We start from the raw sequence: 25,831 nt of genomic DNA on the forward strand, positions 1-25,831 counted from the left end.
TTCTACTTCTTGATGAAGTTTAACGGCAGTTGGCATCCAAATCAAATTACATTTTATTGGTCACATACACATGGTTAGCAGTTAATGCGAGTGTAGCGAAATGTTTATGCTTCTAGTTCCGATTATATCTAACAAATAATCTAACAAATTCACAACGACTACCTTACACACACAAATGTAAAGGGATGAATATGTAGATATGGATGAGCGATGGATGTGCGGCATAGGCAAGATGCAGTAGATGGTATAGAATGCAGTATATACATATGAGATGAGTAATGTAGGATATGTAAACATTATTAAAGTGCCGTTATTTAAAGTGACTAGTGATGCCTTTATTAAATCCATTTATTAAATTAGCCAGAGATTTGAGTCTGTATGTTGGCAGCAACCTCTATGTTAGCGAAGGCTGTTTAACAGTCTGATGGCCTTGAGATAGAATCTGTTTTTCAGTCTCTCGGTCCCCGCTTTGATGCACCTGTACTGACCACGCCTTCTGGATGATAGCAGGGTGAACAGGCAGTGGCTCGGGTGGTTGTTGTCCTTGATGATCTTTTTGGCCTTGCTGTGACATCGGGTGCTTTAGGTGTCCTGGAGGGCAGGCAGTTTGCTCCCGGGTTATGCATTGTGCAGACCGCACTACCCTCTGGAGAGCTTTGCGGTTGAGGGCGGTGCAGTTGCCGTACCAGGTGGTGATACAGCCCGGCAGGATGCTCTCGATTGTGCATCTGTAAAAGTTTGGGAGTGTTTTATGTGACAAGCCAAATTTATTCAGCCTCCTGAGGTTGAAGAGGCACTGTTTCAGTTTGTCTGTGATGTGTACGCCGAGGAACTTAAAACTTTCCACCTTCTCCACTACTGTCCCGTCAATGTGGAAGGGGGGGTGCTCCCTCTGCTGTTTCCTGAAGTCCACGATCATCCCCTTTGTTTTGTTGATGTTGAGTGAGAGGTTATTTTTCTGACACCACACTCCGAGAGCCCTCAACTCCTCCCTGTAGACCATCTCGTCGTTGTTGGTAATCAAGCCTACCACTGTAGTGTCGTCTGCAAACTTGATGATTGAGTTGGAGGCGTGCATGGCCACGCAGTCATGGGTGAATAGGGAGTACAGGAGAGGGCTGAGAATGCACCCTTGTGGGGCCCCAGTGTTGAGGATCAGCGGGGTGGAGATATTGTTTCCTACCTTCACCACCTGGGGGTGGCCCGTCAGAAAGTCCAGGCCCCAGTTGCACAGGGCGGGGTCGAGACCCAGGGTCTTGAGCTTAATGACGAGTTTGGAGGGTACTATGGTGTTAAATTTTGAGCTGTAGTCAATGAACAGCATTCTTACAAAGGTATTCCTCTTGTCCAGATGGGATAGGGCAGTGTGCAGTGTGACAGCGATTGCATCGTCTGTGGACCTATTGGGGCGGTAAATAAATTGGACTGGGTCTAGGGTATCAGGTAGGGTGGAGGTGATCTGATCCTTGACTAGTCACTCAAAGCGCTTTATGATGACAGAAGTGAGTGCTATGGGGCGATAGTCATTTAGTTCAGTTACCTTAGCTTTCTTGGGAACAGGAACAATGGTTGCCATCTTGAAGCATGTGGGGACAGCAGTCTGGGATAGGGATTGATTGAATATGTTCGTAAACACACCAGCCAGCTGGTCTGCGCATGCTCTGAGGACGCGGCTAGGGATGCCGTCTGGGCCGGCAGTCTTGCGAGGGTTAACCTGTCTGGGCTAGGGGGCAGTATTTTCACGACCGGATGAAAAACGTACCCAATTTAAACAGGTAACTACTCTGGCCCAGAAACTAGAATATGCATATTATTAGTAGATGTGGATAGAAAACACTCTGAAGTTTCTAAAACTGTTTGAATGGTGTCTGTGAGTATAACAGAACTCATATGGCAGGTAAAAACCTGAGAAAAATCCAAGCAGGAAGTGAAAAGTCTGAGAATTGTAGTTCTTCTTTTGATTCTCTATCGAAGCTCCAGTGTCTGTGGGGTGACATTGCACTTCCTAAGGCTTCCATTGGCTGTCTAAAGCCTTCAGAAAGTGGTTTGAGCATTTTCCTGTCACTGGGCAGATAATAGGAGCTCAGTTACTGAGTGGTCTGCCTGGCAACAAAGGGATAGGATATGCTCGGTCCCGCCCCTTCTTTTTCTTCTTGAATGAATATGCTATTGTCTGGTTGGAATAATATCGCAATTTTACGTTAAAAATACCATAAAGATTGATTTTAGACAGCGTTTGACATGCTTCTAAGTACGGTAATGGAGCATTTAGACTTTTCGTCTCTCGTTCCACACTCGCGCATTATGCCTTTGGATAAGTGATCTGTACGCACGAACAAAATGGTATTTGTACATAAACATGGATTATTTCGAACAAAAACAACATTTCTTGTGGAAGTAGCAGTCCTGGGAGTGCATTCTGACAAAGATCAGCAAAGGTAAGAGCACATTTATAATACTAATTATGAGTTTAGGTTGCCCCGAACTTGGTGGGTGTCTGAATAGCTCACCGTGATGGCTGAGCTATGTACTCAGAATATTGAAAAATGTGCTTTCTCCGTAAAGCTATTTTAAAATTTGACACAGCGGTTGCATCCATGGGTAGTCTATCTATAATTCTTAAAATAATTGTTATATATTTTGTCAACGTTTATGATGAGTATCTTTGTAAATTGATGTGCACATTCACCGGACGTTTTGGTGGGAATACATTTTCTGAACATCACGCGCCAATGTAAAATTCTGTTTTTGGATATAAATATGAACTTTATCGAACAAAGCATACATGTATTGTGTAACATAATGTCCTAGGAGTGTCATCTGATGAAGATCGTCAAAGGTTAGCGCATAATTTAGCTGTGTTTTGGGTTTTATTGACACATATCCTTGCTTGGAAAATGGCTGTGTGATTATTTTTGTCTATGTACTCTCCTAACATAATCTAATGTTTTGTTTTCACTATAAAGCCTTTTTGAAATCGAACAATGTGGTTAGATTAACGAGAAGTTTATCTTTAAAATGTGTAAAATAGTTGTATGTTTGAGAAAGTTGAATTATGACATTTTGTTGTTTTTCAATTTTCCGCCCTGATATTTCACTGGCTGTTGAATAGTGTGGGATGGTCACGTCCCACCTAGCCCATAGAAGTGTTTAAATGTTTTACTCATGTTGGCCATGGTGAAGGTGAGCCCATAGGCTTTGGTAGCGGGCTGTGTCAGTGGCACTGTATTGTCCTCAAAGCGAGCAAAGAAGTTTCATTTGTCTGGGAGCAAGACGTCGATGTCCGCGAAGGGCTGGATTTCTTTTTGTAATCCGTGACTGTAGACCCTGCCGCATACGTCTCATGTTTGTGACTCTACTTTGTCTCTATACTGACGCTTTGCTTGTTTGATTGCCTTGTAGAGGGAATAACTACACTGTTTGTATTCGGTCATATTTCCAGTCACCTTGCCATGGTTAAAAGCAGTGGTTCGCACTTTCAGTTTTGCACAACTGCTGCCATCAATCCACGGTTTCTGGTTTGGGAAGGTTTTAATAGTCACAGTGGGTACAACATCTCTGATGCACTTGCTAATTAACTCGCTCACCATGTCAGCGTATATGTCAATGTTGTTGTCTGAGGCTACCTGGAACATATCCCAGTCCAAGTGATCGAAGCAATCTTGAAGCTTGGAATCTGATTGGTCAGACCAGCATTGTATAAACCTGAGCACGGGCGTTTCCTGTTTTAGTTTCTGCATATAGGATGGGAGCAACAAAATGGAGTCATGGTCAGATTTGCCGAAGGGAGGGCGAGGGAGGGCTTTGTATGCATCACGGAAGTTAAAGTAGCAATGGTCCAGAATGCTACCAGCTCGTGTCACGCATTCGATATGCTGATAGAATTTAGGAAGCCTTGGTCTCAGATTAGCTTTTTTAAAATCCCTAGCCACAATAAATGCAGCCTCAGGATATATGGTTTCCAGTTTACATAGAGTCCAGTGAAGTTCTTTCAGTGCCGTCAAAGTATCTGCTTGGGGGGATATACACGGCTGTGACAATAATCGAAGAGAATTCTCTTGTGAGATAATGCGGTCGGCATTTGATTGTAAGGAATTCTAGGTCAGGTGAACAAAAGGACTTGAGTTCCTGTATGTTGTTGTCATTACACCATGCGTCGTTAATCATAAGGCATACACCCCCGCCCTTCTTCTTACCAGAAAGATGTTTGTTTCTGTTGGCGCGATGCATGAAGAAACCAGGTAGCTGTACCGACTCTGACAACATATCCCAAGTGAGCCAGGTTTCCGTGAAACAGAGAATGTTACAATCTCTGATGTCTCTCTGGAAGGCAACTCGTGCCCTAATTTCGTCCACCTTGTTGTCTAGAGATTGGACATTGGCGAGTAATATGCTCGGAAGCGGTGGATGGTGTGCTCACCTTCTAAGTCTAACCAGTAGGCCGTTCTGTTTGCCTCTCTTGCGGTGACCGCATTGTTTTGGGTCGGCCTCTGGGATTAGATCCCATGTCCAGGGTGGAGTTCCAAACAAAGGATCAGCTTCGGGAATGTCGTATTCCTGGTCGTAATGTTGGTAAGTTGACGTCGCTTTTATATCCAATAGTTCTTCCCGGCTGTATGTAATAACACTTGAGATTTTCTGGGCTAACAATGTCAGAAATAATTCAGAAAAAAACTCATTACTGCATAGATTCCTAAGGACCTGAAGCGAGGCGACCATCTCTGTCGGTGCCATCTTGCTAGGTCTAATAAAAGTTGCATTACTGCCACCTACTAGACTGGAGTATAACTCCCGTTTATTTTGCTTAAACATTTTTTTTAAAGGAAATACATCAACAAATACTCTATCTAACCCTACACTCATTAAAAACCCACCACCCTACTCCACTATTTAAATATATCTAGTCCTACCTCACACTGCTGCCACATGCCCATAAGCTTGACACCTGCAACAACATAATGTGTTCGGCACAAAAGCTTGTACGAGATGGCTTATATATCCTAACATCATTTTGTCAGGCAAAGATTCAACATCAAAACACAAAAGAACAGACAACGACTCTTGTGTTTCAACACTCGCGCCACCCTGTCTGCGTCGCACGCAACGACGAGCATCACAAACACCAGGAATCTTCCCCTTCAGTTGGTAAACTTTCACTTTTACCACTACCCCAGTCATCACTCCTTTCAATGGCACAATTTTCTTGAGAGCAAAACAATTCACATCTCTTGTCCCCATTTGTTTGATGGACTCATCTTTACCAATTTTTAGCCTCTACGGGCTAGGTGGCAGCATTGAGAATTTTGGAAAAAATATGTGCCCATTTTTAACTGCCTCCTACACCAACTCAGAAGCTAGAATATGCATATTATTGTTCAGGTTTGGATAGAAAACACCCTAAAGTTTCTAAAACTGTTTGAATGGTGTCTGTGAGTATAACAGAACTCCTATGGCAGGCAAAAACCTGAGAAGGTTTCATGCAGGAAGTACCCTGTCTGACAAGGTGTTGTTGTTCTTGCTTCTGTTTATTGAAGAGTCAGGATCTTAGCTGTAACGTGACAATTCCTAGGGCTCCAATAGGCTCTCAGAACCCGGGAAAAACCTGAACGATGACGAGGCAGCCTCAGGCTGAAACACAGAATCCCCTTTTCCAAGTGTCGCATCAGAGGACAATCGGACATATCGAGTGCATAGAGGAGTAATGTATCTATAATTCTTAAAATAATTGTTATGCTTTTTGTGAACGTTTATCGTGAGTAATTTAGCAAATTGTTAGTAAATTCCCCGGAAGTTTGCGGGGGGTATGCTTTTTCTGAACGTCACATGCTAATGTAAAAAGCTGGTTTTTGATATAAATATGAACTTGATTGAACAGACATGCATGTATTGTATAACATAATGTCCTAGGTGTGTCATCTGATGAAGATCATAAAAGGTTAGTGCTGCATTTAGCTGTGGTTTGGGTTTTTGTGACATTATATGCTAGCTTGAAAAATGGGTGTCTGATTATTTCTGGCTGGGCACTCTCCTGACATAATCTAATGTTTTGCTTTCGTTGTAAAGCCTTTTTGAAATCGGACAGTGTGGTTAGATTAACGAGAGTCTTGTCTTTAAATAGCTGTAAAATAGTCATATGTTTGAGAAATTGAAGTAATAGTATTTCAAACGTTTTAAAAATCGCGCCACTGGATTCAACTGGCTGTTACGTAGGTGGGACGAATTCGTCCCGCCGGTCCCATAGAGGTTAACAGATTCAAGATCACCCACTTCCTCCCTCTCTCTCTTCAACCTTTTCTGCCTCTCCTTTTCCCTCCATTCCTCCGCTGTATTCCAATAATATGTCTCCTTATGATAATATTGTACTTCCCCTAACATACATCTCTTTCTCTCAAGGGACGCCATTCCCTTGAGCCATTCCCTTGATCTGATCCCTACAATGGCTCAAGGGGAACCTGGGAAGACAGGTCTTTCGGCGCCTTGCAAGTCTTCAGACGTAAAATTCTTAAGTCGCAAAAACGTTTTTGCCGCAGCCACAATAATGTCCAGTTTCTTTGACTTCTTTGAATGCCACACAATTCACCTTTTTAAATATTTTTTTTAGCCCTTTTTCATGGTAACCAATTGGTTGTTACAGTCATGTCCAATCACTGCAACTCCCATATGGACTCGGCAGAGGCGAAGGTTGAGAGCTGTGCATCCTCCGAAACACAACCCAGCCGTACAGCTTCTTGACACAACGCCCACTTAACCCGGAAGCCAACCACACCAATGTGTCAGAGGAAACACCGTACACCTGGCAACCGTGTCAGCGTGCATTGCGTCCGGGGCTACCACAGGAGTCGCTAGAGCACAATGCGACAAGAACATCCTTGCCAGCCAAACCCTCACTAACCCGGACAGTGCTGGGCCAATTGTGCGCCGCCCCATGGGTCTCCCAGTTGCAGCCAGCTATGACAGAGCCTGGACTCAAACCAGGATCTCTAGTGGCACAGCTAGCACTGTGATGCAGTGCCTTAGACCACTGCGCCACTCAAGAGGCCGCACAGGGTATCTTTTGACAGGCAGGAAACATTTACTACAAGCTGTGGTGCATCCACTACCATATCTTCACTAGCATCACTTGTTTTCTCAATTATTTTAAATCACCTCTGCATAGGAGATTCGATTTACCGCTCTAATTTTTGCCACCTCAATCTCCTTCACCCTTACAGGGCACTCCAGGAATTCGGGATCATGATCCACACCACTTTTGCAACATCGTCGTTCTTCTACACACCATACATCAGTATACTCTGTCCATCTGCACACACTTGAAACATGGCCTAATCCTTTACAATTCTTACACTGCAGTGGTTTGGGTATGAAAGCTCTTACCACGTATCTTATATAACCAAGCTTCACATGCGTAGGTATTTGCTCTTCATCAAAAAACAACAACACCGACAGACTTTCTTATTTTTCTCCATTCACCCACCGGGCTGAAAATGGTTGTCTAGCAATGATCAACAACCAACTTGACAGAGCTTGAATATTTTTTTTAAGAATAATGTGCAAATATTGTACAATCCAGGTGTGCAAAGCTCTTAGAGACATACACAGAAAGACTCACAGCTGTAATCACTGCCAAAGGTGATTCTAACTCAGGGATGTGAATAGTTATGTAAATTAGATATTTCTGTATTTCTAAAAACATTTTTCACTTTGTCATTATGGAGTATTGTGTGTAGATGGGTGAGAAAAAATAAATATTGAATCCATTTTGAATCCAGTCTGTAAAACAACAAAATGTGGATTAAGTCAAGGGGTATGAATACTTTCTGAAGGCACATGTGTCTGGAGAAACTCTTCATCAAACGACAGTATAACCAATAGGCTATCCTTCTTCTTTCCATCTACCATGTGGTTCAAGCTATGTGCATCAACTACTGGCTAAACATCAAATATGTCCTGGCTAAACCCGAAACCACAATATCTAAGGAGATGCTAGAGATAACAACTTTTGTCGGTGCGCTATTCAGAAAATCATAGCAAACCACTTTCATATGTCAATATTTTTGAGAGGCACAATGCACACTCCTTTTGCTCTTCTGACACACATAAAATTAACATAATACCAGTCCTGGCCACTCTGACTGCCTCCACCTTTCCCAATGCATTCCTCACCATCTCCGTGACAGCAAATGGGTCTCCCAAAAAACATCCTTACTCATGAATTGCTCTCCAACAAGGAACAAGCCATTAAAAGCCCGAGGCTTATCTTCATTAACAACTTAAATAACAATATGGGGATGAGGTAGTTGGGTGTGCTATTTACAGATTGACTGTGTACAGGTACAGTGATTGGTAAGCTGCTCTGACACCTGATGCTTAAAGTTAGAGAGGGAGATATAAGTCTCCAGCTTCAGTGATTTTTGCAATCCGTTCCAGTCATTGGCATCCGAGAACTGGAATGAAAGGCGGCCAAAGGAAGTGTTGGCTTTGGAGATTTGGAGACTTTGAAATATACCTGCTGGAGCGCGTGCTATGGGTGGGTGTTGCTATTGTCATGACGTTGGCCTGTGGGTAAGGTTTATGACCCCCCCCCCCCATAAATACCTTTCTCCCTTCCCCTCTCTTACTGACCCTACTGAAGGACTCCTGTCCTGTTAAATATAGAGAGTCTGGGAACATCAAACAAATGGGGAAAGGAACCATATTTACATAATAAAACCAGTTGGAAATATGCTAGATAACGTAATGAGTATGTATGTCAGTTCATTGTTATCTGAGACATTATGATTGATGACAGGATGACATAAACTGTACCTGAGAAAGTATACACCCTCTAGTTATCAGAGTCACATGGAATTGTTATGCAATTGAAATGTTTGATATTGAAATTGTTTGTTAGGAGATTAAATGTAATTTTAGCTTCCAAATGAGAGAATTGGGTTTTCATAAGGAAAGTGCCCTGCTCGATCAGTGGCCAACCCTGTGAAGAGACAGGGGTTATAAACAATGAAACACCTCCTTCCCCCCTCTCCACTATATAAGCCTTTGACGAAAAGACATTCACCAGTTCCAGTACGGGAGGTCTGCAGCCTCTACGTTAGAAGGACACATGACAACTAAGCCAACCTCGGCGTGAGCTATGGTATGAACTGGTATGAACTTTGGGCTTATTCACTACAGAAGTGATACTTCCTAGCCGTTGAGTTAGCCGCTGCTAACGTGGGCTAGGAAAGGACGGACGACGGATCCAGTCTAACAACCAGACGAAGATACCACCACGTATCCAATTTACCACCATTGACATTCTTCCACTACAGGAAGATCTGTTGGCCAACCCGGCCAGCATCTACGACCAATCTACCGAAGCGCAGCTCTGAGTAAATATTTATTGCATTTTCCTTTTCCAAATGGGCGGTAATTTAGAATGCATAAGATAATGTATTTACGATAGCATAGCTGCTGTTTCTGTGTTCCTAAATCTTCCCGCTCTTTCATTCAAGCCCAACCCCCTTTCCTTTGTGTAACCAGGTTCCGTCCACCAGGGGTGAATTCTGTATGACATCATTGTATTCTGTGTATTTGTAATTCTGTGTGATTAGTTAGGTATTTAGTAAATAAATAATTAAACCCAATTTTGTATTGCTGATTCAACTTGTTAGCCACGGTTCGTGAAGATAACCAAGAATTTACAACTTTCATTATGAGACTGAAAATAAGTTAAGGGTTAATATTGACTGCTATCGATGTAAAATATTACTAAGTATTTTAAGAGTTTATTCGGAAGATAACAGCTCTATAAACGTTCTTCCGTGGTGCCCCGACTTTCTAGTTAATTACATTTACATGATTAGCTTAATCAGGTAATATTAATTACAGAGAAATCATTTTATAAGTTAGCATGTCATATCACTTAATCCGGCATAGCCAAAGACATTACATAATGGAGCCCCCGTGCGAGGAATCTAAAATAGGATGAAGCTTTCATTTTGATTCAGCCTATATAAAATTGAAAAGCAGATTACATAATATACCAAGTTTATTATATACATTATGGGAAGTGTAGATCGGAATTATTGGTGCGTGTGTGCTCTGGAGAATCGCCTCCGTGTTGTGCTCTGAGGTAGTCAGTGGGTAGCATAAGCTATACAGTTCTGTAGGAGGACTGATAAAGCTATCTGAGAAATAGCGCCTTTGGCCAAACGCTGGGCTATTTCTGCCTCGCGCGTTTCAGACGCGTGTTGGCTAGGTCATTATTAATTTCTCGAGCGAGGACAAAGAGCCTAGCCGATTGAAATTTAGGAGAGATTAGCTTGACCAGCGTATCTGTCTGTCTCTCGCGTTTCGATGCGAGTAGACCACGGTGGATTTTGTTGTTTACCGCGAGTTCCGGTTAAAACATCGTCAAATATCGCCGAAAAGGGTTTGAACATAATACGTTATAAGTAAAACCTCTCCCTTGCCAAGGGAATCCTATGTGAGCATTTTTCAGGCATCAAGTAGCATTAGCTTGCTCGAGATGCTAAGCTAACAAAAGGGAAAACAGCCATTTTGTTTGTGCCACATTGTAATTCATCCGACTTGCGGAACGAAAGTCCTGCCCTGGGTACTTCCGTTGATTTCAACGTGTGCCAGCAGACTCCCCTATGAGAGTCACCAGTACTTTCCTTCAAATAATTAGTCAGGTGACACTCAAGTCGTTACTCATGATATCCAGACGGATATCGATGTCTTATTCAATTGAACTAATAAGTGAAATTGCCAGATTTACATTCTCAAGTGGATCTTTTAAAAAAAAAATATCCAAATTGATGAGTTTTCTAAATGAGACATTGTAATCTTTTTTTCCACATTAACCTAGATGAATAAACCTCTCAGGTTAATTAAAGTTTAAATCCCAAATAGCCTATACAGGTTTGATTTATCATTAAAATTGATCAATCAGTAAAATTTGGTTTTTGCAAAACCCATTCAGTAATCCAGTACTGACAGAAGTCCCGCCCCAGCGGGAATCCCATGTGGCTTCGGCCCAAGGAAGAAGTGTACCATAGTGGGAAGTGTTCCCAACATTTAATCTACTGTTTACACTTATGATATCCAATCAATGGAGATTGTATGGATTATCATCTCATTCAATTTAATAAGTTAAATTGTTGAACAAACCTTAATGTTCTTGCAATCAAATGAGACACTTTTAAACTTCCCATATTAACCTGGATGAAGCAACCTCAGGTTAATTCAAGTTTAATACCCAGGTAGGATTAATCATTGGCATTGATTAATTAATTCAATTTGCTTTTGCAAATTCATTCACACCCAACTTCCACATTACTGGTACAGTACTGATGGTTTGTCAACATCTATAAATAGATGAAACTTGTCTTTGCAGCTTCCAATGAATTCCAACCCAAACATTGAATAAAATAGGAACATTTTTCCTCTAAATTTTTCTAATAATGTGCAAGCTACCAAAGGAGGTGGTCACCACTCCTCCGCTAATTAGGGAACCTCCACCCATAAAAGGATTGATCTCTGACCTCAGCAGCGATACCAACCCTAATTATGCTATTAGTGAAAAATCAGCCGAAATTGCGAACGCTGTCCAAAATCAACCATCAAACACAGGCTTTGTGACGGTTCTCTCCACTTTAGCACTTATGTATCGCCATCAAAGGTTGGCATCGATCCAATACCACAGTGCACAGCTGAAGCACGTGCAAGACATGGCTAACATGAGGGCACAGGTGGAGAGAACTGAGCAACTATTGACAAAAGCAGGAAATGAAAACATTCTGCTAGTCGAGGAACTGCGTTTGAAATCGGAAACAATTAAATGTAATTGCAAATACTTATGACGATGAACGAGCACAAGCTCTTCAACAAAATCATATGCTACAGGAACAACTCGATTTAACCAAAACTAAATACGATGATGTCCACGCCAAACTAGATAAATCTGAAGAGTTATCTACAAACAGGAGCGCTCAACTTGACAACATGCATGCTGTTTTGTTGAATGTTACTCAAAATAACACGGTGCTCCTCAAAGCGCTGCAGACCAAAGACGATCAGTTAATGAACACAGTGACAAAGTTGGATGATAAATCAGCAGAACTTATTGAAGTCGCTGACCAATTGAATGATGAGAGAACTCAGGTGATGAGGATGGAAATATTGATTTCTAAGCAAGCAAAGGTAATCTCATCACTGAATCTCTCGCTCCGTACTCGAGACCTCTATCTGCAAACCATGACAGATAAGTTTGAGACCGAAAGGAGCAGGTGTGACACTCACGTGTCCAAAATTGGTACTCTAAGCGCTCAAGTGGACTCTGCAATGCAGCAGAAGACCACCCTTAGGTAGCATCTGGAGGAAATCCAGAATGGTCACGCTCTACAGCATGACTACCCATCCAAGCAACCGGAGTCCGGTACTCAAAGGAGTGAAGACGATAGGTTTCAGACATTGCATCCATCATGTGTCCCTCAGTCTTCTCCTCTTGGCCATTCGGCACTGAGTAATATGGAGCCTCTTGGCCAACAAAGCCAAAGCTTGGCTTCTCCTCTTGGCCTTTCGGCCCCAATTTCTCCACAGGATGAAGCCAATCCTCTCCGCCCGCTTGGCGCGGAATACCTTGACAAACTCGTCAAGAATTTCCCCACCTTTGACCCCGTTCCAGGTCAGCCAAACGATACTGAGACGTTCCTAGCTGACATAGAGGACGCGTTGGGTGGCTACCCGAACGCTACGGGTTCTGACAGGGTTTACCTGTTGAAGCGAACGTCGAATAGACACGTGACGAGGTTCATTCGCCTACAACAGCAACACGTGCTAAATGACTACGCTAAACTTGCCACAGCTTTGAAATTAGAATTCAGTGGTTCTGCGACTCGCAAACACGATAGCTCACTGGCTAACACGGTCAAACAAGCTCGGAACGAACACCCACAAGCTTTCTATCATAGGCTTCGTTCAGCTTACTTTGGCCTACTCACGGAAACAGGAATGGAAGAGCTGTTACCATTCAAACAAATGTTTCTGTCGAACATGTATCCCACCTTCATTACCTACTTGGGCCCTGCAGCCCACGTTGGCTTGCCTATCTTACAACTCAGAGAGCTTGCAAGCACAGCTTTTGAGGCATCAAAAGCTCGTAACGCTAAGAGCCCTGACCACTCGGTTTTGAAGTTTGACCAGGAGCACTCACTCCAGTTAGAGGGTGCATTATCAGGTATTGGAGCGTCGAGAGCTGACGCACAACAACAGTTTCTACCACGAAACCATGATTCCAATAACCGCCGCGGTCGAAATAACTGTAAAGTACGTCGCCTTCAAAACGACTACCGCTACAATCGACCCGTTCGCTACGTTCCTGCACCCAACCCACACAAAGTGTCAGAACACAAGGGTAACAAAGGGTTGAAGGACGATCAAAACGTAGACCAATGTTCTCCAGAAGTTCCATTACGTGAAGAACTAAAGCTAGAACAATTTGAGAAAAGGGTAAAAGATAAGTCACAAGGACTAGACGGGGAATTACCGGACACCAAGTCCGCAGGAATTAACACCCATAGCATGGACGTTAAAGTTCAAATTTCTCCCGCTCTCATTCAAGACCCTATCCAGGGCCCGCTTGATGAAGAAACAAGCCCCCGGGCTTTGTCTGTAGACTCTGATACAAAAGTTGCGAAGATAAAGGTCAAACGCTTCGTTAAAGCCAAGCCCACTCAAAATCGGAAAAGTCAATCTGCTTCCACCTTGAACAGAAATGGCATATCACGTCGTTGCGAACGACCACTCCACTTTGTGGGGAATATGTCCACTAACCACGAATCTAAACGGCCATACCTGGAAACAGTCCTGGAGGACTGCTTAACTTGTCATGCGCTAATTGATTCGGGTGCGACAATATCACTCATCTCTCAAACATTGTTTGATGATCTCAAAAGGGCTTTGAAGCCAACTAAACGTTGGTTAAAAGTGGAACGATGCGACACTAAACTTCGAGGGGTCACTCAGACTACCTCGCCTCTCACATTGAGAGTCATGCTGAAACTACACTTCCAGGACGTATCGCTCGTTCACCCTGTGTATGTTACCAGCCTCGAAACTGTAACCCTGCTACTTGGAGCAGACTTGATGGATCGGTTACTCCCATTGATGGATTGGAAAACCAACCAGGTATGGTCACAGGCCACAGTGCCTTCTCCACTGACCACACTGTCTTCCCCTAACGCTAGCTGCAATGCAGTCATTCACGAGGGGTATCTGTCAAAAGCACCCCTTGGGAAAAAGACGTTTAGAAACCTCTTGGTGCAGAAGCCGATCCAAGGAGATATTACGATATCTCGACACATTCCATCAGCCAATCTGATTGACCATTCTTTTCATGATTTCGAGCCAGCTGTCTCTGTGAATGAGCAACTTCCCTCCTTCTTGCAGTCGTGCAATACGGTAGTTGAGATGAACTTCTCTGGCCCTTCGGACACTTCCGCAAGCACTGCGGCCGTCTCAGCAAGAAAAACATTGATGTGCAGAGTACACTCTGCTTCCGATGATACACCTTCTGCTTTGTTGGGGACTGTCACCCCTTACAATGACACTAATGGCGTCAGTCCAGCAACTGACCCGATGACTCCCACTGGTGAAACACTTTGCGATATCACAGACCGATATCCTCGTCTCAGTTTGCAGGTACTGAAGAGGTTGCCACACGCGGACGCGGTGGTGACTGACAGACCTCGACAGCCACTGAGGGTGTTGAAGCACAAACACCAGGAGATTTGGTTGAAAGGTTACAGCCATTCTCATAATAACGCGGCCACTGACAACTCGTACATAGGGTCCGACCTTTTCGTTTGCGCCTCGGACACCAACACCACCCGCTGGTGGGGGGGTCCCGAGACACAAAGGGGGGGAATAGTAGCCCAGACCCATGATGAGCCTCATCGAGGCCGGTGGGGGGGTCGAGACTACGGACAACACCGTACGAGGCCGCCAGAGCATAAATCAAATCTAGTTGTAAACTCCCCTATGAGAACAGTGAGGAGCAGACAGACCCCTAGACGGGGATTATCTTAGAACACATCTAAGATAGTACTGAGGTGTACCACACTGGTCGTAAAGGAAGTCCAATGGACTTGTCCACCTCCAAAACAAATGGCAACAATAATCATTCCTTGCCATGTGTAGGTTCAACTACAATACAACTAGTAATATGCTCCAATCATGTGTTCCGGTAGATATTTCAGAATAAATCGGTAGGACAACTGGACCCCTTGAATACCAGTACCAATACCACAGTCAGTCCAGCAACACTCAGTAAGAGGATTAGTAACCTCACAAGTTAAATTGCTATTGATAATAGCGACATAGGAGTCAATCAGAGTGCAACACGGGGAAGGGAATCTCCAGTGCACTCTTCCAATGGTTAACACATGCCACTAATAAATAGAACCCTCCGTTCAGGAGAAAAGTTATTAGAAGTCATGAACCATGATCACACCACGTACGACTGGTCTAATACTTAGAGTACTTCCGTCGTGAGGTTAGCTCCTCCGTGGATAACATAGCTATGAAATAGACTTCATACCTAACGCCACTACAATAGTGGAAGACACCGTGACTTGTAGAAAACTACTACAGACTCCCTTGACACCAATTCTGACTGACCTCCAGGCATTGACCTGAAAATTACCTGACTACGTCAGACTCATTCTGAACAAGTTGTAATCTGCCAGGATACTTGGTTTTCTTCCCTTGACATGCGCGATTGTGTAAGCATAAACGCACATGCACAACGGAACATCCAATTAGGATTTATGCTAGGATCACTTAAGGGTCCAAGCAAAATACCAGCCTTAGTAAAGTTGAACATTTACTTCTAGGCCTTTGACTCTACAGCACTCCCCAGTTTTCTAACCAGAAGTCCATAGGTCATCCTGTAGACTGCCCAAAACTAGTGCCTTACAGCTGTAGACTTATCATATAGTTGTCAACTTAGGATAGTACCCTAAGCGCCACCCCGCAAATTAGGAAAGCCCTAGATATGACATTAGACAATGCCATGATAGGGTCATTTTGCCAAGACCATGGACATAGATAGAATACAGTCCAATTAGATGATTAAGGTGGCATAACTATTTTGTTTTGTTTATGCTTTCATTAATTTTGTTTCATTTTCTTTGGCACATAGAAAGTGATAGAGCCATAAACAACTCCCCCATACAACCATCAGTTAGTGCCACAACGCCGCTCATTTGGGAGGAAATGTAATGATATATTTCATGAGTGTGTGTGCATTGTTAACCTCTGCATAAGTTACAGATATTCCAGTCTGGACGACCAGACGACGGGTCCGGAACGGCGATCCCAATCCGGACATCCGCTGCCGAGTCATGGAACGGACATCTTCATTTGCAGAGACCCTACCCGGGTCGACCACCAGAGGGGGGACTGCAATAGCAACCACCAACTGGACATCTGCTGCCCAGCCTTGGAGCGGACTTCTTCATTTGCAGACACCCTACCCGGGTCGACCGCCAGATGGGGACCACAACGATGATCCACAACCAGGACAACCCACGTTCATTTTTATGTTGGTTTATAACATGCAGTTTAATCGCAAGATTGAACCCAACATGGGGGGACTGTCATGACGTTGGCCTGTGGGTAAGGTTTATGACCCCCCCCCCATAAATACCTTTCTCCCTTCCCCTCTCTTACTGACCCTACTGAAGGACTCCTGTCCTGTTAAATATAGAGAGTCTGGGAACATCAAACAAATGGGGAAAGGAACCATATTTACATAATACAACCAGTTGGAAATATGCTTGATAACGTAATGAGTATGTATGTCAGTTCATTGTTATCTGAGACATTATGATTGATGACAGGATGACATAAACTGTACCTGAGAAAGTATACACCCTCTAGTTATCAGAGTCACATGGAATTGTTATGCAATTGAAATGTTTGATATTGAAATTGTTTGTTAGGAGATTAAATGTAATTTTAGCTTCCAAATGAGAGAATTGGGTTTTCATAAGGAAAGTGCCCTGCTCGATCAGTGGCCAACCCTGTGAAGAGACAGGGGTTATAAACAATGAAACACCTCCTTCCCCCCTCTCCACTATATAAGCCTTTGACGAAAAGACATTCACCAGTTCCAGTACGGGAGGTCTGCAGCCTCTACGTTAGAAGGACACATGACAACTAAGCCAACCTCGGCGTGAGCTATGGTATGAACTGGTATGAACTTTGGGCTTATTCACTACAGAAGTGATACTTCCTAGCCGTTGAGTTAGCCGCTGCTAACGTGGGCTAGGAAAGGACGGACGACGGATCCAGTCTAACAACCAGACGAAGATACCACCACGTATCCAATTTACCACCATTGACATTCTTCCACTACAGGAAGATCTGTTGGCCAACCCGGCCAGCATCTACGACCAATCTACCGAAGCGCAGCTCTGAGTAAATATTTATTGCATTTTCCTTTTCCAAATGGGCGGTAATTTAGAATGCATAAGATAATGTATTTACGATAGCATAGCTGCTGTTTCTGTGTTCCTAAATCTTCCCGCTCTTTCATTCAAGCCCAACCCCCTTTCCTTTGTGTAACCAGGTTCCGTCCACCAGGGGTGAATTCTGTATGACATCATTGTATTCTGTGTATTTGTAATTCTGTGTGATTAGTTAGGTATTTAGTAAATAAATAATTAAACCCAATTTTGTATTGCTGATTCAACTTGTTAGCCACGGTTCGTGAAGATAACCAAGAATTTACAACTTTCATTATGAGACTGAAAATAAGTTAAGGGTTAATATTGACTGCTATCGATGTAAAATATTACTAAGTATTTTAAGAGTTTATTCGGAAGATAACAGCTCTATAAACGTTCTTCCGTGGTGCCCCGACTTTCTAGTTAATTACATTTACATGATTAGCTTAATCAGGTAATATTAATTACAGAGAAATCCTTTTATAAGTTAGCATGTCATATCACTTAATCCGGCATAGCCAAAGACACGACACTATGGTGACCAGTGAGCTGAGATAAGGCGTGTCTTTACCTAGCAAAGACTTATAGATGACCTGGAGCCAGTGGGTTTGGCAACGGATATGTAGTGAGGGCCAGCCAACGAGAGTATAGAGGTCGCAATGGTGGGTAGTATATGGGGCTTTAGTGATAAAACGGATGGCACTGTGATAGACTACATCCAGTTTGCTGAGTAGAGTGTTGGAGGCTATATTGTAAATGACATCGTCGAAGTCAAGGATCGGTAGGATAGTCAGTTTTACGAGGGTATGTTTGGCGGCGTGAGTGAAGGAGGCTTTGTTGTGAAATAGGAAGCCGATTCTAGATTTAATTTGGGATTGGAGATGCTTACTGGGAGTCTGGAAGGAGAGTTTACAGTCTAACCAGTTGTTCACATATTCAAAGTCAGAACCGTCCAGAGTAGTGATGCTAGTCGGGCGGGCGGGTGCGGGCAGAAATTGGTTGAAGAGATGGGGTTGTCTGAATTCTGATGGTCTTAATGGCTTGCAAGTAAGCATTTCACTGTAAGGTCTGCACCTTCTTGTAGACATGTCTTTGTGTTGTGTTTTGAGAATCTGCAGAGAGAAGAGTGAGGTGGTTGTGTCATTACTGTAGTCTTGATTTTATACCTTTCCGTTTCTGGTGTTTCTGTTCCACAATCTTGGTGTGCTCCATAACCGCAAGGTGTGTCTGCTCCCTCATGCTTGTGTAGCGCTTTGTGGTATTTTTTAGCAGGGCACTGTGGAAGAACTCCAGATAACCTCAGTTTTACAAAGAGAAAATGTAAAAAGAGAAAAGGGGTAGACTAAATGGATTACACATTACATCCAAAATTAAATCTAGAATCGGCTTCCTATTTCGCAACAAAGCATCCTTCACTCATGCTGCCAAACATACCCTCGTAAAACTGACCATCCTACCAATCCTCGACTTCGGCGATGTCATTTACAAAATAGCCTCCAACACTCTACTCAACAAATTGGATGCAGTCTATCACAGTGCCATCTGTTTTGTCACCAAAGCCCCATATACTATCCACCACTGCGACCTGTACGCTCTTGTTGGCTGGCCCTCGCTTCATACTAGTCGCCAAACCCACTGGCTCCAGGTCATCTACAAGTCTCTGCTAGGTAAAGCCCCGCCTTATCTCAGCTCACTGGTCACCGTAGCACGCGCTCCAGCAGGTTTATCTCACTGGTCACCCCCAAAGCCAATTATTCCTTTGGCCGCCTCTCCTTCCAGTTCTCTGCTGCCAATGACTGGAACAAACTTCAAAAATCAATAAAGCTGGAGACTCTTACCTCTCTCACTAGCTTTAAGCACCAGCTGTCAGAGCAGCTCACAAATCACTGCACCTGTACATAGCTCATCTGTAAATAGCCCATCCAATCTACCTCATCCCCATACTGTATTTATTTATTTATCTTGCTCCTTTGCACCCCAGTATCTCTACTTGCACATTCATCTTCTGCACATTCTACCATTTCAGTGTTTAATTGCTATATTGTAATTACTTCGCCACCATGGCCTATTTATTGCCTTACCTCTCTTATCCTACCTCATTTGCACATGCTGTATATAGAGTTTTCTACTGTATTATTGATTGTATGTTTGTTTATTCCATGTGTAACTCTGTGTTGTTATATGTGTCGAACTGCTTTGCTTTATCTTGGCCAGGTCGCAGTTGCAAATGAGAACTTGTTCTCAACTTGCCTACCTGGTTAAATAAAGGTGAAATAATAAATTACATTCAAAAAATAAAAACATGGTCTGGAACGTACTCTGTGGTCCTCAGGCTAACTCTATCCCAATAACACAAACCCATACAAACATTAGCAACAATTCATGTTCATGCCATGCTTAATGTAAATTGAGCTATCTTAGCTGTCAGCTTGTATTGTGTTTTGCCAACGTACTTTGTGCATAGCTAAGGGTTGGAAGCACATGCTGGTGGAATCATATTCTGTACCCCCTACAACAAAATACACAACAATACACAATTCAAACACCACACTATTATATTTATCTCTATTAGACTGGCTTCCTTAGCACACCTAACATGGACGTTTCAATATTGTCAGCTTGCTGTTAGCTAGCTAGCGTCACTACATTGGCAGCAAGATTGCTAGTCAGCTTAGAACCAACTTATCATTCATAGACAATTTATACACAGTCATCATTGCTACCAACACACAAACAGAGAGTGAGTTAGCTATATCAACATTTCTATTTTTAGAGTTGGTAGCAATGATGAATGTTTTCCAGACAAAAGTGGAATAGATGGCTACCAGACTGAGCTACTCTTATTTGCTAGCGTACGTTAGCTACCGTTAGTAAAACATAGAATGAATAAACAAACATATTTACTGTGCAAATATAGCTACCAGTCTAGCAGTGACTACCATGGCATAGGCGAAATGGATTGACAGTGTGTATCCAAATGATAGCTAGCTATATGATTTAGCTGAATGCTTTCAGAGTTCATTACTGGACTGAAACATTAGCTAGCTAATTTACCTAGTCCAGCTAGGCTAGCAAGCTAGCTAACGTTAGATTACCTCTAATCAAAAATCTTCTGTTTTGTTGTGAAGGAAAAAATCTATGGTATCGCATCACTTCTCAGCTGTCGTCGAAATGGATTACCCATCAGTTCACCCTGAAAATCCCTCTGATAGTCTTTGGTCATCATAAGCATCATTCTTGATAGCCGCAATCCACTGGCGGCAACGGGGTAGATCTCTGGTAGGCAGAAGGGTGAAAGATAACCTGTTTTCGTGCATGTTTGTAATTTACACAGCCAGGCACAGAACACCACATGGACATGATGACAAACGTTAGTGAAAAACAAATGTTCCCCAAAAAATGTGCCTGGAGAAGTTCTGAGATTACTGTGTTGTTCATTTCAAAGTAAACAACACCGTCACTCACGTTTGTGGACACGCCCCATCTACCTACCGGCGGTAGCTGTATTCATTATGAATGCCGGAATTTGTTGTTCACTATGAGCAGACGAAAACACAAGAAGTCAAAACTTCCCAATTCTAACAGTGAAATGAAAATGCGCAAATTCTAGCTTGTGGTTTGGATCATTTTGATGTTTAGGACAAAACGTAATGTTGTTAATATAGTAATGACTATATGCTGTGGCAGAGCCAGGGTGAAATTTCCCTTTAACCCCTAATCCCTAGGCCAGCTAACGTTAGCCACCTAGCCACCTAGCTAACATTGGAATTTGTAACTTAATATCATTGGTATCGCAAATTGTTAACATTTTGAACAAATTGTAATTCGTAACATATCATACGAATTGTAATTCGTAACATATCATATGAAATGGATGCTGGACATCCACAAATTAATACATACCATACCAAATGTAACATATCATACTCATTTGAGTGTCACGAATTTTCATTTAAAATGTTACGTATACCCTGAGTCCAGGTTGCAGGCAGCAGGTATAAGGTCCCTAGCATACACAGTAAGCTATAATCATGGCAACAACCATCCTGGACACTTCCTCCTGAGCCTTCTGTGTTGACTCAGTCTTTCTGCTGCATGGCAACCTACAGTATGGTCATTCGGAAGGAATTTTAAAGGGTTCGATTTTACCCTGTAATATGCCTTTTCAAAAGGTTAACTTGGCCATTACTGTAGTTTCTCGTCCTCTCCCACCTTTGGTTTTATTGCTGTTGTTGTAGGTGAAGGAAGATTATTTAATTGTCTCTTGGTTATGTTGCCTGGCTGCAAAAGCAGCACTTCTCCAATCCTCTGCAGAATATGCAAATCAAGATGACAACAAAATTATTTACATTTCAGTCATTGAATTCTTCTAAAATATTTGCCTTGCCAGTTGTTTGTTACCACAGTTTTGTTTTTTGCCTTTACCTGTTGGTCGCTTTTTCTCTATCTTGCAGTTTGGCTTCTCTTGTCTTTTCTTGCTCTGTTAGCAACCAACAAGCAACCAACAAGATGGTGTACCCCAATCTGTGGGGTTTTATACCAGCCATGTTGTCATCAAGATGAATCTAAATCAGAAATGGTCAGACACACACACACACACACACACACACACACATACACACACACACACACACACACACACACACACACACACACACACACACACACAAACTTAAGTTATGCTGACCCGGAAGAACTGAATCCAATGTTTGAATTTAAGGTTAATCCTTCTTGGATAAGAAGTGCTTTTGGGGTCATGTTACTCAGCATTCAGGTGAAATTGCTTATCCTCTTCATGCTTAAAAAAGTAAATAGTTGATTTAAAAATGATTCTAATTACTTGTACATAAAGAAAACGCATTTTGACAATTACAATTATTTTACTATAAAAAAGTAAACAGGGAAGTATTCTTTGAGGGGGATAATCAGACATTGATTTAATTTACTTAATTCTATGTTCTAGCTTTTCCTCATGTAAATACAAAACAATCATGAGGAAAGTGGATCACTTCGGCCTTTAGCCTGATTGGGGAGATAATCTCTATCCTATCCGCTTTACCAGACAGTTTATATTGGGTGTGTCATGTGAGTTTGGTCTTTAAACAATCATTGATAACAGGGAGCAGTGAATAAAAATTGAATGAATAGTGTATAAACATAGAAAGTGAGACCAGAGGGTATTTTCATTTTGCTGCATGCATGAAATGTATTTTAATCAGAAAAAACATTGTTAAATACATTGTATACACAAGTATCTATTTACTAGTTTTATTATTTTTTTGTTTTTTTTATTTGCAAGAGGGATACAAAATGTTTACCTCATAAGTTACTTTAAAAGTAAGGGGTTTTCAAACCATACATTGTTCACATCATTTTGAGATGATTAGATTTCCATTGGCAGTTAATTTCAGTTTTCCTTAGCTGTGATGCTGTCTAGTTTAGCCACTGCAGAGTGAAGAGAATGCCTTACAAGAAGCAAACTTTTTCTTGCCACTTGGACAGACATTGATAGTAGTAGTAGTATATACATATTCCCATAATGTACCACTCAAATAGCAATAATATGCATATCAATTACCACACAACTCTCTGCTTGTTTAATCAAAGACCGTGGATTAAAAAAGCTCCAAGGGGTGGTTCATAGCACTTTAGTTTTGTGGGTAATGTTTTTACACAAATTGCACCTGTATGAGGTAAAGCTTAATAATCTCCTGAAAAGTTGTGGGAGAATATTTGTTTAAGGAAAACAAGAGGATGTACTGTACATTTGAAAAGTCCCATTTGGAAAATCTCCTCAGAACGTTCACGATTTGTTTCCAAGAGGTACAACGTTGTCTTGGGCTTATGCAGGTGCCACAGAGGAAACCTCTGTTTTTGATGTAGACACTTCAGTGCCATCATCTTCTGCCTTTCCAAAGAGCTGCATGATGCAAGTACGGAACTGGAGAGAAAGGAATAATTAAACATAAGAAGACTTTCAAATTATATGTCTATCTCGAAATTGAGCGAACACATTGTCAGCTGATGTTTTTTAAAATAAAAAAAATGTACTTCACAAGAAAGGCAATTGTGAAACATTTAGAAATATTTGTATTGTTAGAGCTTTGGTACATAAAATCCGTAAGATAAAAAAACAGTGTCTGAGAATCCTGTTAAGACTTACCTGTCTGTTCATGAAGACATATATAACTGGATTGTAGATGGTGGCGCTCTTCGCAAAGTAGGCAGGAATTGCAGCAGCCAGAGGGTGGAAAGCATACCCAGGGTTAGCCGCAGCAAAGCAGGCAAAGCAGGTATAAGGTCCCCAGCATACACAGTAAGCTATAATCATGACAACAACCATCCTGGACACTTCCTTCTCGGCCTTCTGTGTTGACTCAGAGTCTTTCTGCTGCGCAGCAACCTGTGGTCATTCAGAAGGAATATGAAATGGTTAGATTTAACCTTTTAATATGCCTTTTCAAAAGGTACGCTTGACCATTACTGTATTTAACAACATAGTTGCTTGCTTATTTAAAATATCACTTACAGCACGAATGGCTAGCCACACGAAAATGTAGCAGAAGATGATCACGAACAGGGGGAAGAAGCAGCATGTAATCATGAGAGTAATCATGTAGGACTTGACTCCAGGATCCTCATTGCCTCCGAACACATCAGGTCCGCAGGAAGTCTTCAGGCCATGAGGCCAGTACCTGGTGGAGGGAGAGAGATAAAGAAATGTTTTAAATAATTTAATCTTTTGAACTTGAATCCTCAGTGAAATAAGAAGAGAAATTCACACCTGCTCCAGCCAAAGATGGGGGGGGCACACCAGAAAGCAGCCCAGACCCAGGAGAAGATAATGCCTCCCATGGCCCATTTGGCATCAAACTTGACACTTCCAAAAGGTTTGCACACCACCACCCATCTCTCCCAAGAGATGACAGCCAGGGACCACAGAGCAGCAATACCTGCATAATATATACATATACTGTAAATTAGACAAAAGAGAAATTCTGATTACTGTCACTATGCTACGGTGTTCTAGCATCTGACAATTACTCTTTCTCAGCACCGTGTAGCAATTTATAATTTTCTTGTTAAATATTAGATAATATTATAGTCCATGTAAAACTGCATCTTACCACACACAGAAACAGTGTATCCCTCAAAGACACACATTGGATGTCCCAGAATGAAGTAGCCAAAAAACTGGTTGCAAACGCTGATGGTGCTTGCCAAAAGTGTTTCTCCAATGTCAGCAATAGCAAGGTTGACCAAGATCCAGTTGAGAGGGTGTTGGAGCTTCTTGAATTTTGCAGTGGCCACCAGTACCAGGCCATTAGTGAAGACTGAGAGGATGACCACTATGATCATCCAAAGTGTTGAGAGATTGTACACCCATCTTGGAGCAATGTGGTAGTTGGGGCCCTCAAAAGGATCTGAGATAAAACAGACAAAATTATTTTTCTAAGAAGGAGAAAATGACAGGTTCAAGTGCCTGGTTAAATGATCTACATGCTTTTTAGATTATCAATTAAAATGCAAAAATTATGCAAATTACATAAATTATATTAATTCATTCAAATTATACGTATAAAGTGCAATTTTACTTATACCGTCTATGTTGTATATAACTTCCAGAAAAATATTACTAAATACAGTTAACATAACCTCATGATTTAAAGAAAAGAAAATATATGAATTGGAAGTTTCAATCAAGGAAGATGTAGTTGCTCTCTCACCTTTGGTGTTATTGCTGTTGGTGAAGGTGAAGGAAGATTCTCTCGTTGTATCTTGGTTTTGTCGCCTGGCTGCATAAGCAGCACTTCCCCACCTTTCTGCCATTTCTGAGAAAGTATCTGAAGAATATACAAACAAAGAAGACAACATATCATTTCCATTTCAGTCATCGAATTGTTGTAAAATATTTGCCTTGCCAGTTGTTTGTTGCCATAGTTATGTTTTTTGCCTTTACCTGTTGGTCGCTTTTTCTCTGTCTTGTGGTTGGCTTCTGTTATCTTGTCTTGCTGATCACCTGTTGTGGTGTTAGCAACCCACAAGATGGTGTACCCCAATCTGTGGGGTTTTATACCAGCCATGTTGTCATCGAGATTAAGAACTAACACACACACACACACCAAAAAGAACTTCAGTTATGCCAGCAAGTCGAACTGAAGCCAAGGTTTGAATTTAAGGTTAATCCTTCTTGGATAAGAAGTGCTTTTGTTGTCACGTAATTCAGCATTCAGGTGAAATTCCTTATCCTCTTCATGTTTAAAAGAGAAAATAGTTGACTTCAATTGTTCTTATTACTTGTAAATAAAGAAAACGCATTTTGACAATATGAATGTTTT

The 25,831-nt window shown here is 42.0% G+C and overlaps 1 protein-coding gene across 1 annotated transcript; it reads right to left on the bottom strand.

The window, feature by feature from the left end:
• Nucleotides 1–22,670: 22,670 nt before the first annotated feature.
• Nucleotides 22,671–25,591, bottom strand: LOC115207582 (red-sensitive opsin). The gene is made up of 7 exons (XM_029774796.1): nt 25,453–25,591; nt 25,220–25,336; nt 24,620–24,916; nt 24,277–24,445; nt 24,022–24,187; nt 23,656–23,895; nt 22,671–23,433 (listed from the first exon to the last, which is right to left on the bottom strand). Exons 1-7 carry the CDS (start codon nt 25,574–25,576, stop codon nt 23,335–23,337), a joined length of 1,212 nt encoding a protein of 403 aa, XP_029630656.1. The 5' UTR covers nt 25,577–25,591; the 3' UTR covers nt 22,671–23,334.
• Nucleotides 25,592–25,831: the final 240 nt, after the last annotated feature.

This window comes from Salmo trutta, chromosome 14, assembly GCF_901001165.1.
Source record: "Salmo trutta chromosome 14, fSalTru1.1, whole genome shotgun sequence".
Taxonomy (NCBI): domain Eukaryota; kingdom Metazoa; phylum Chordata; class Actinopteri; order Salmoniformes; family Salmonidae; genus Salmo; species Salmo trutta.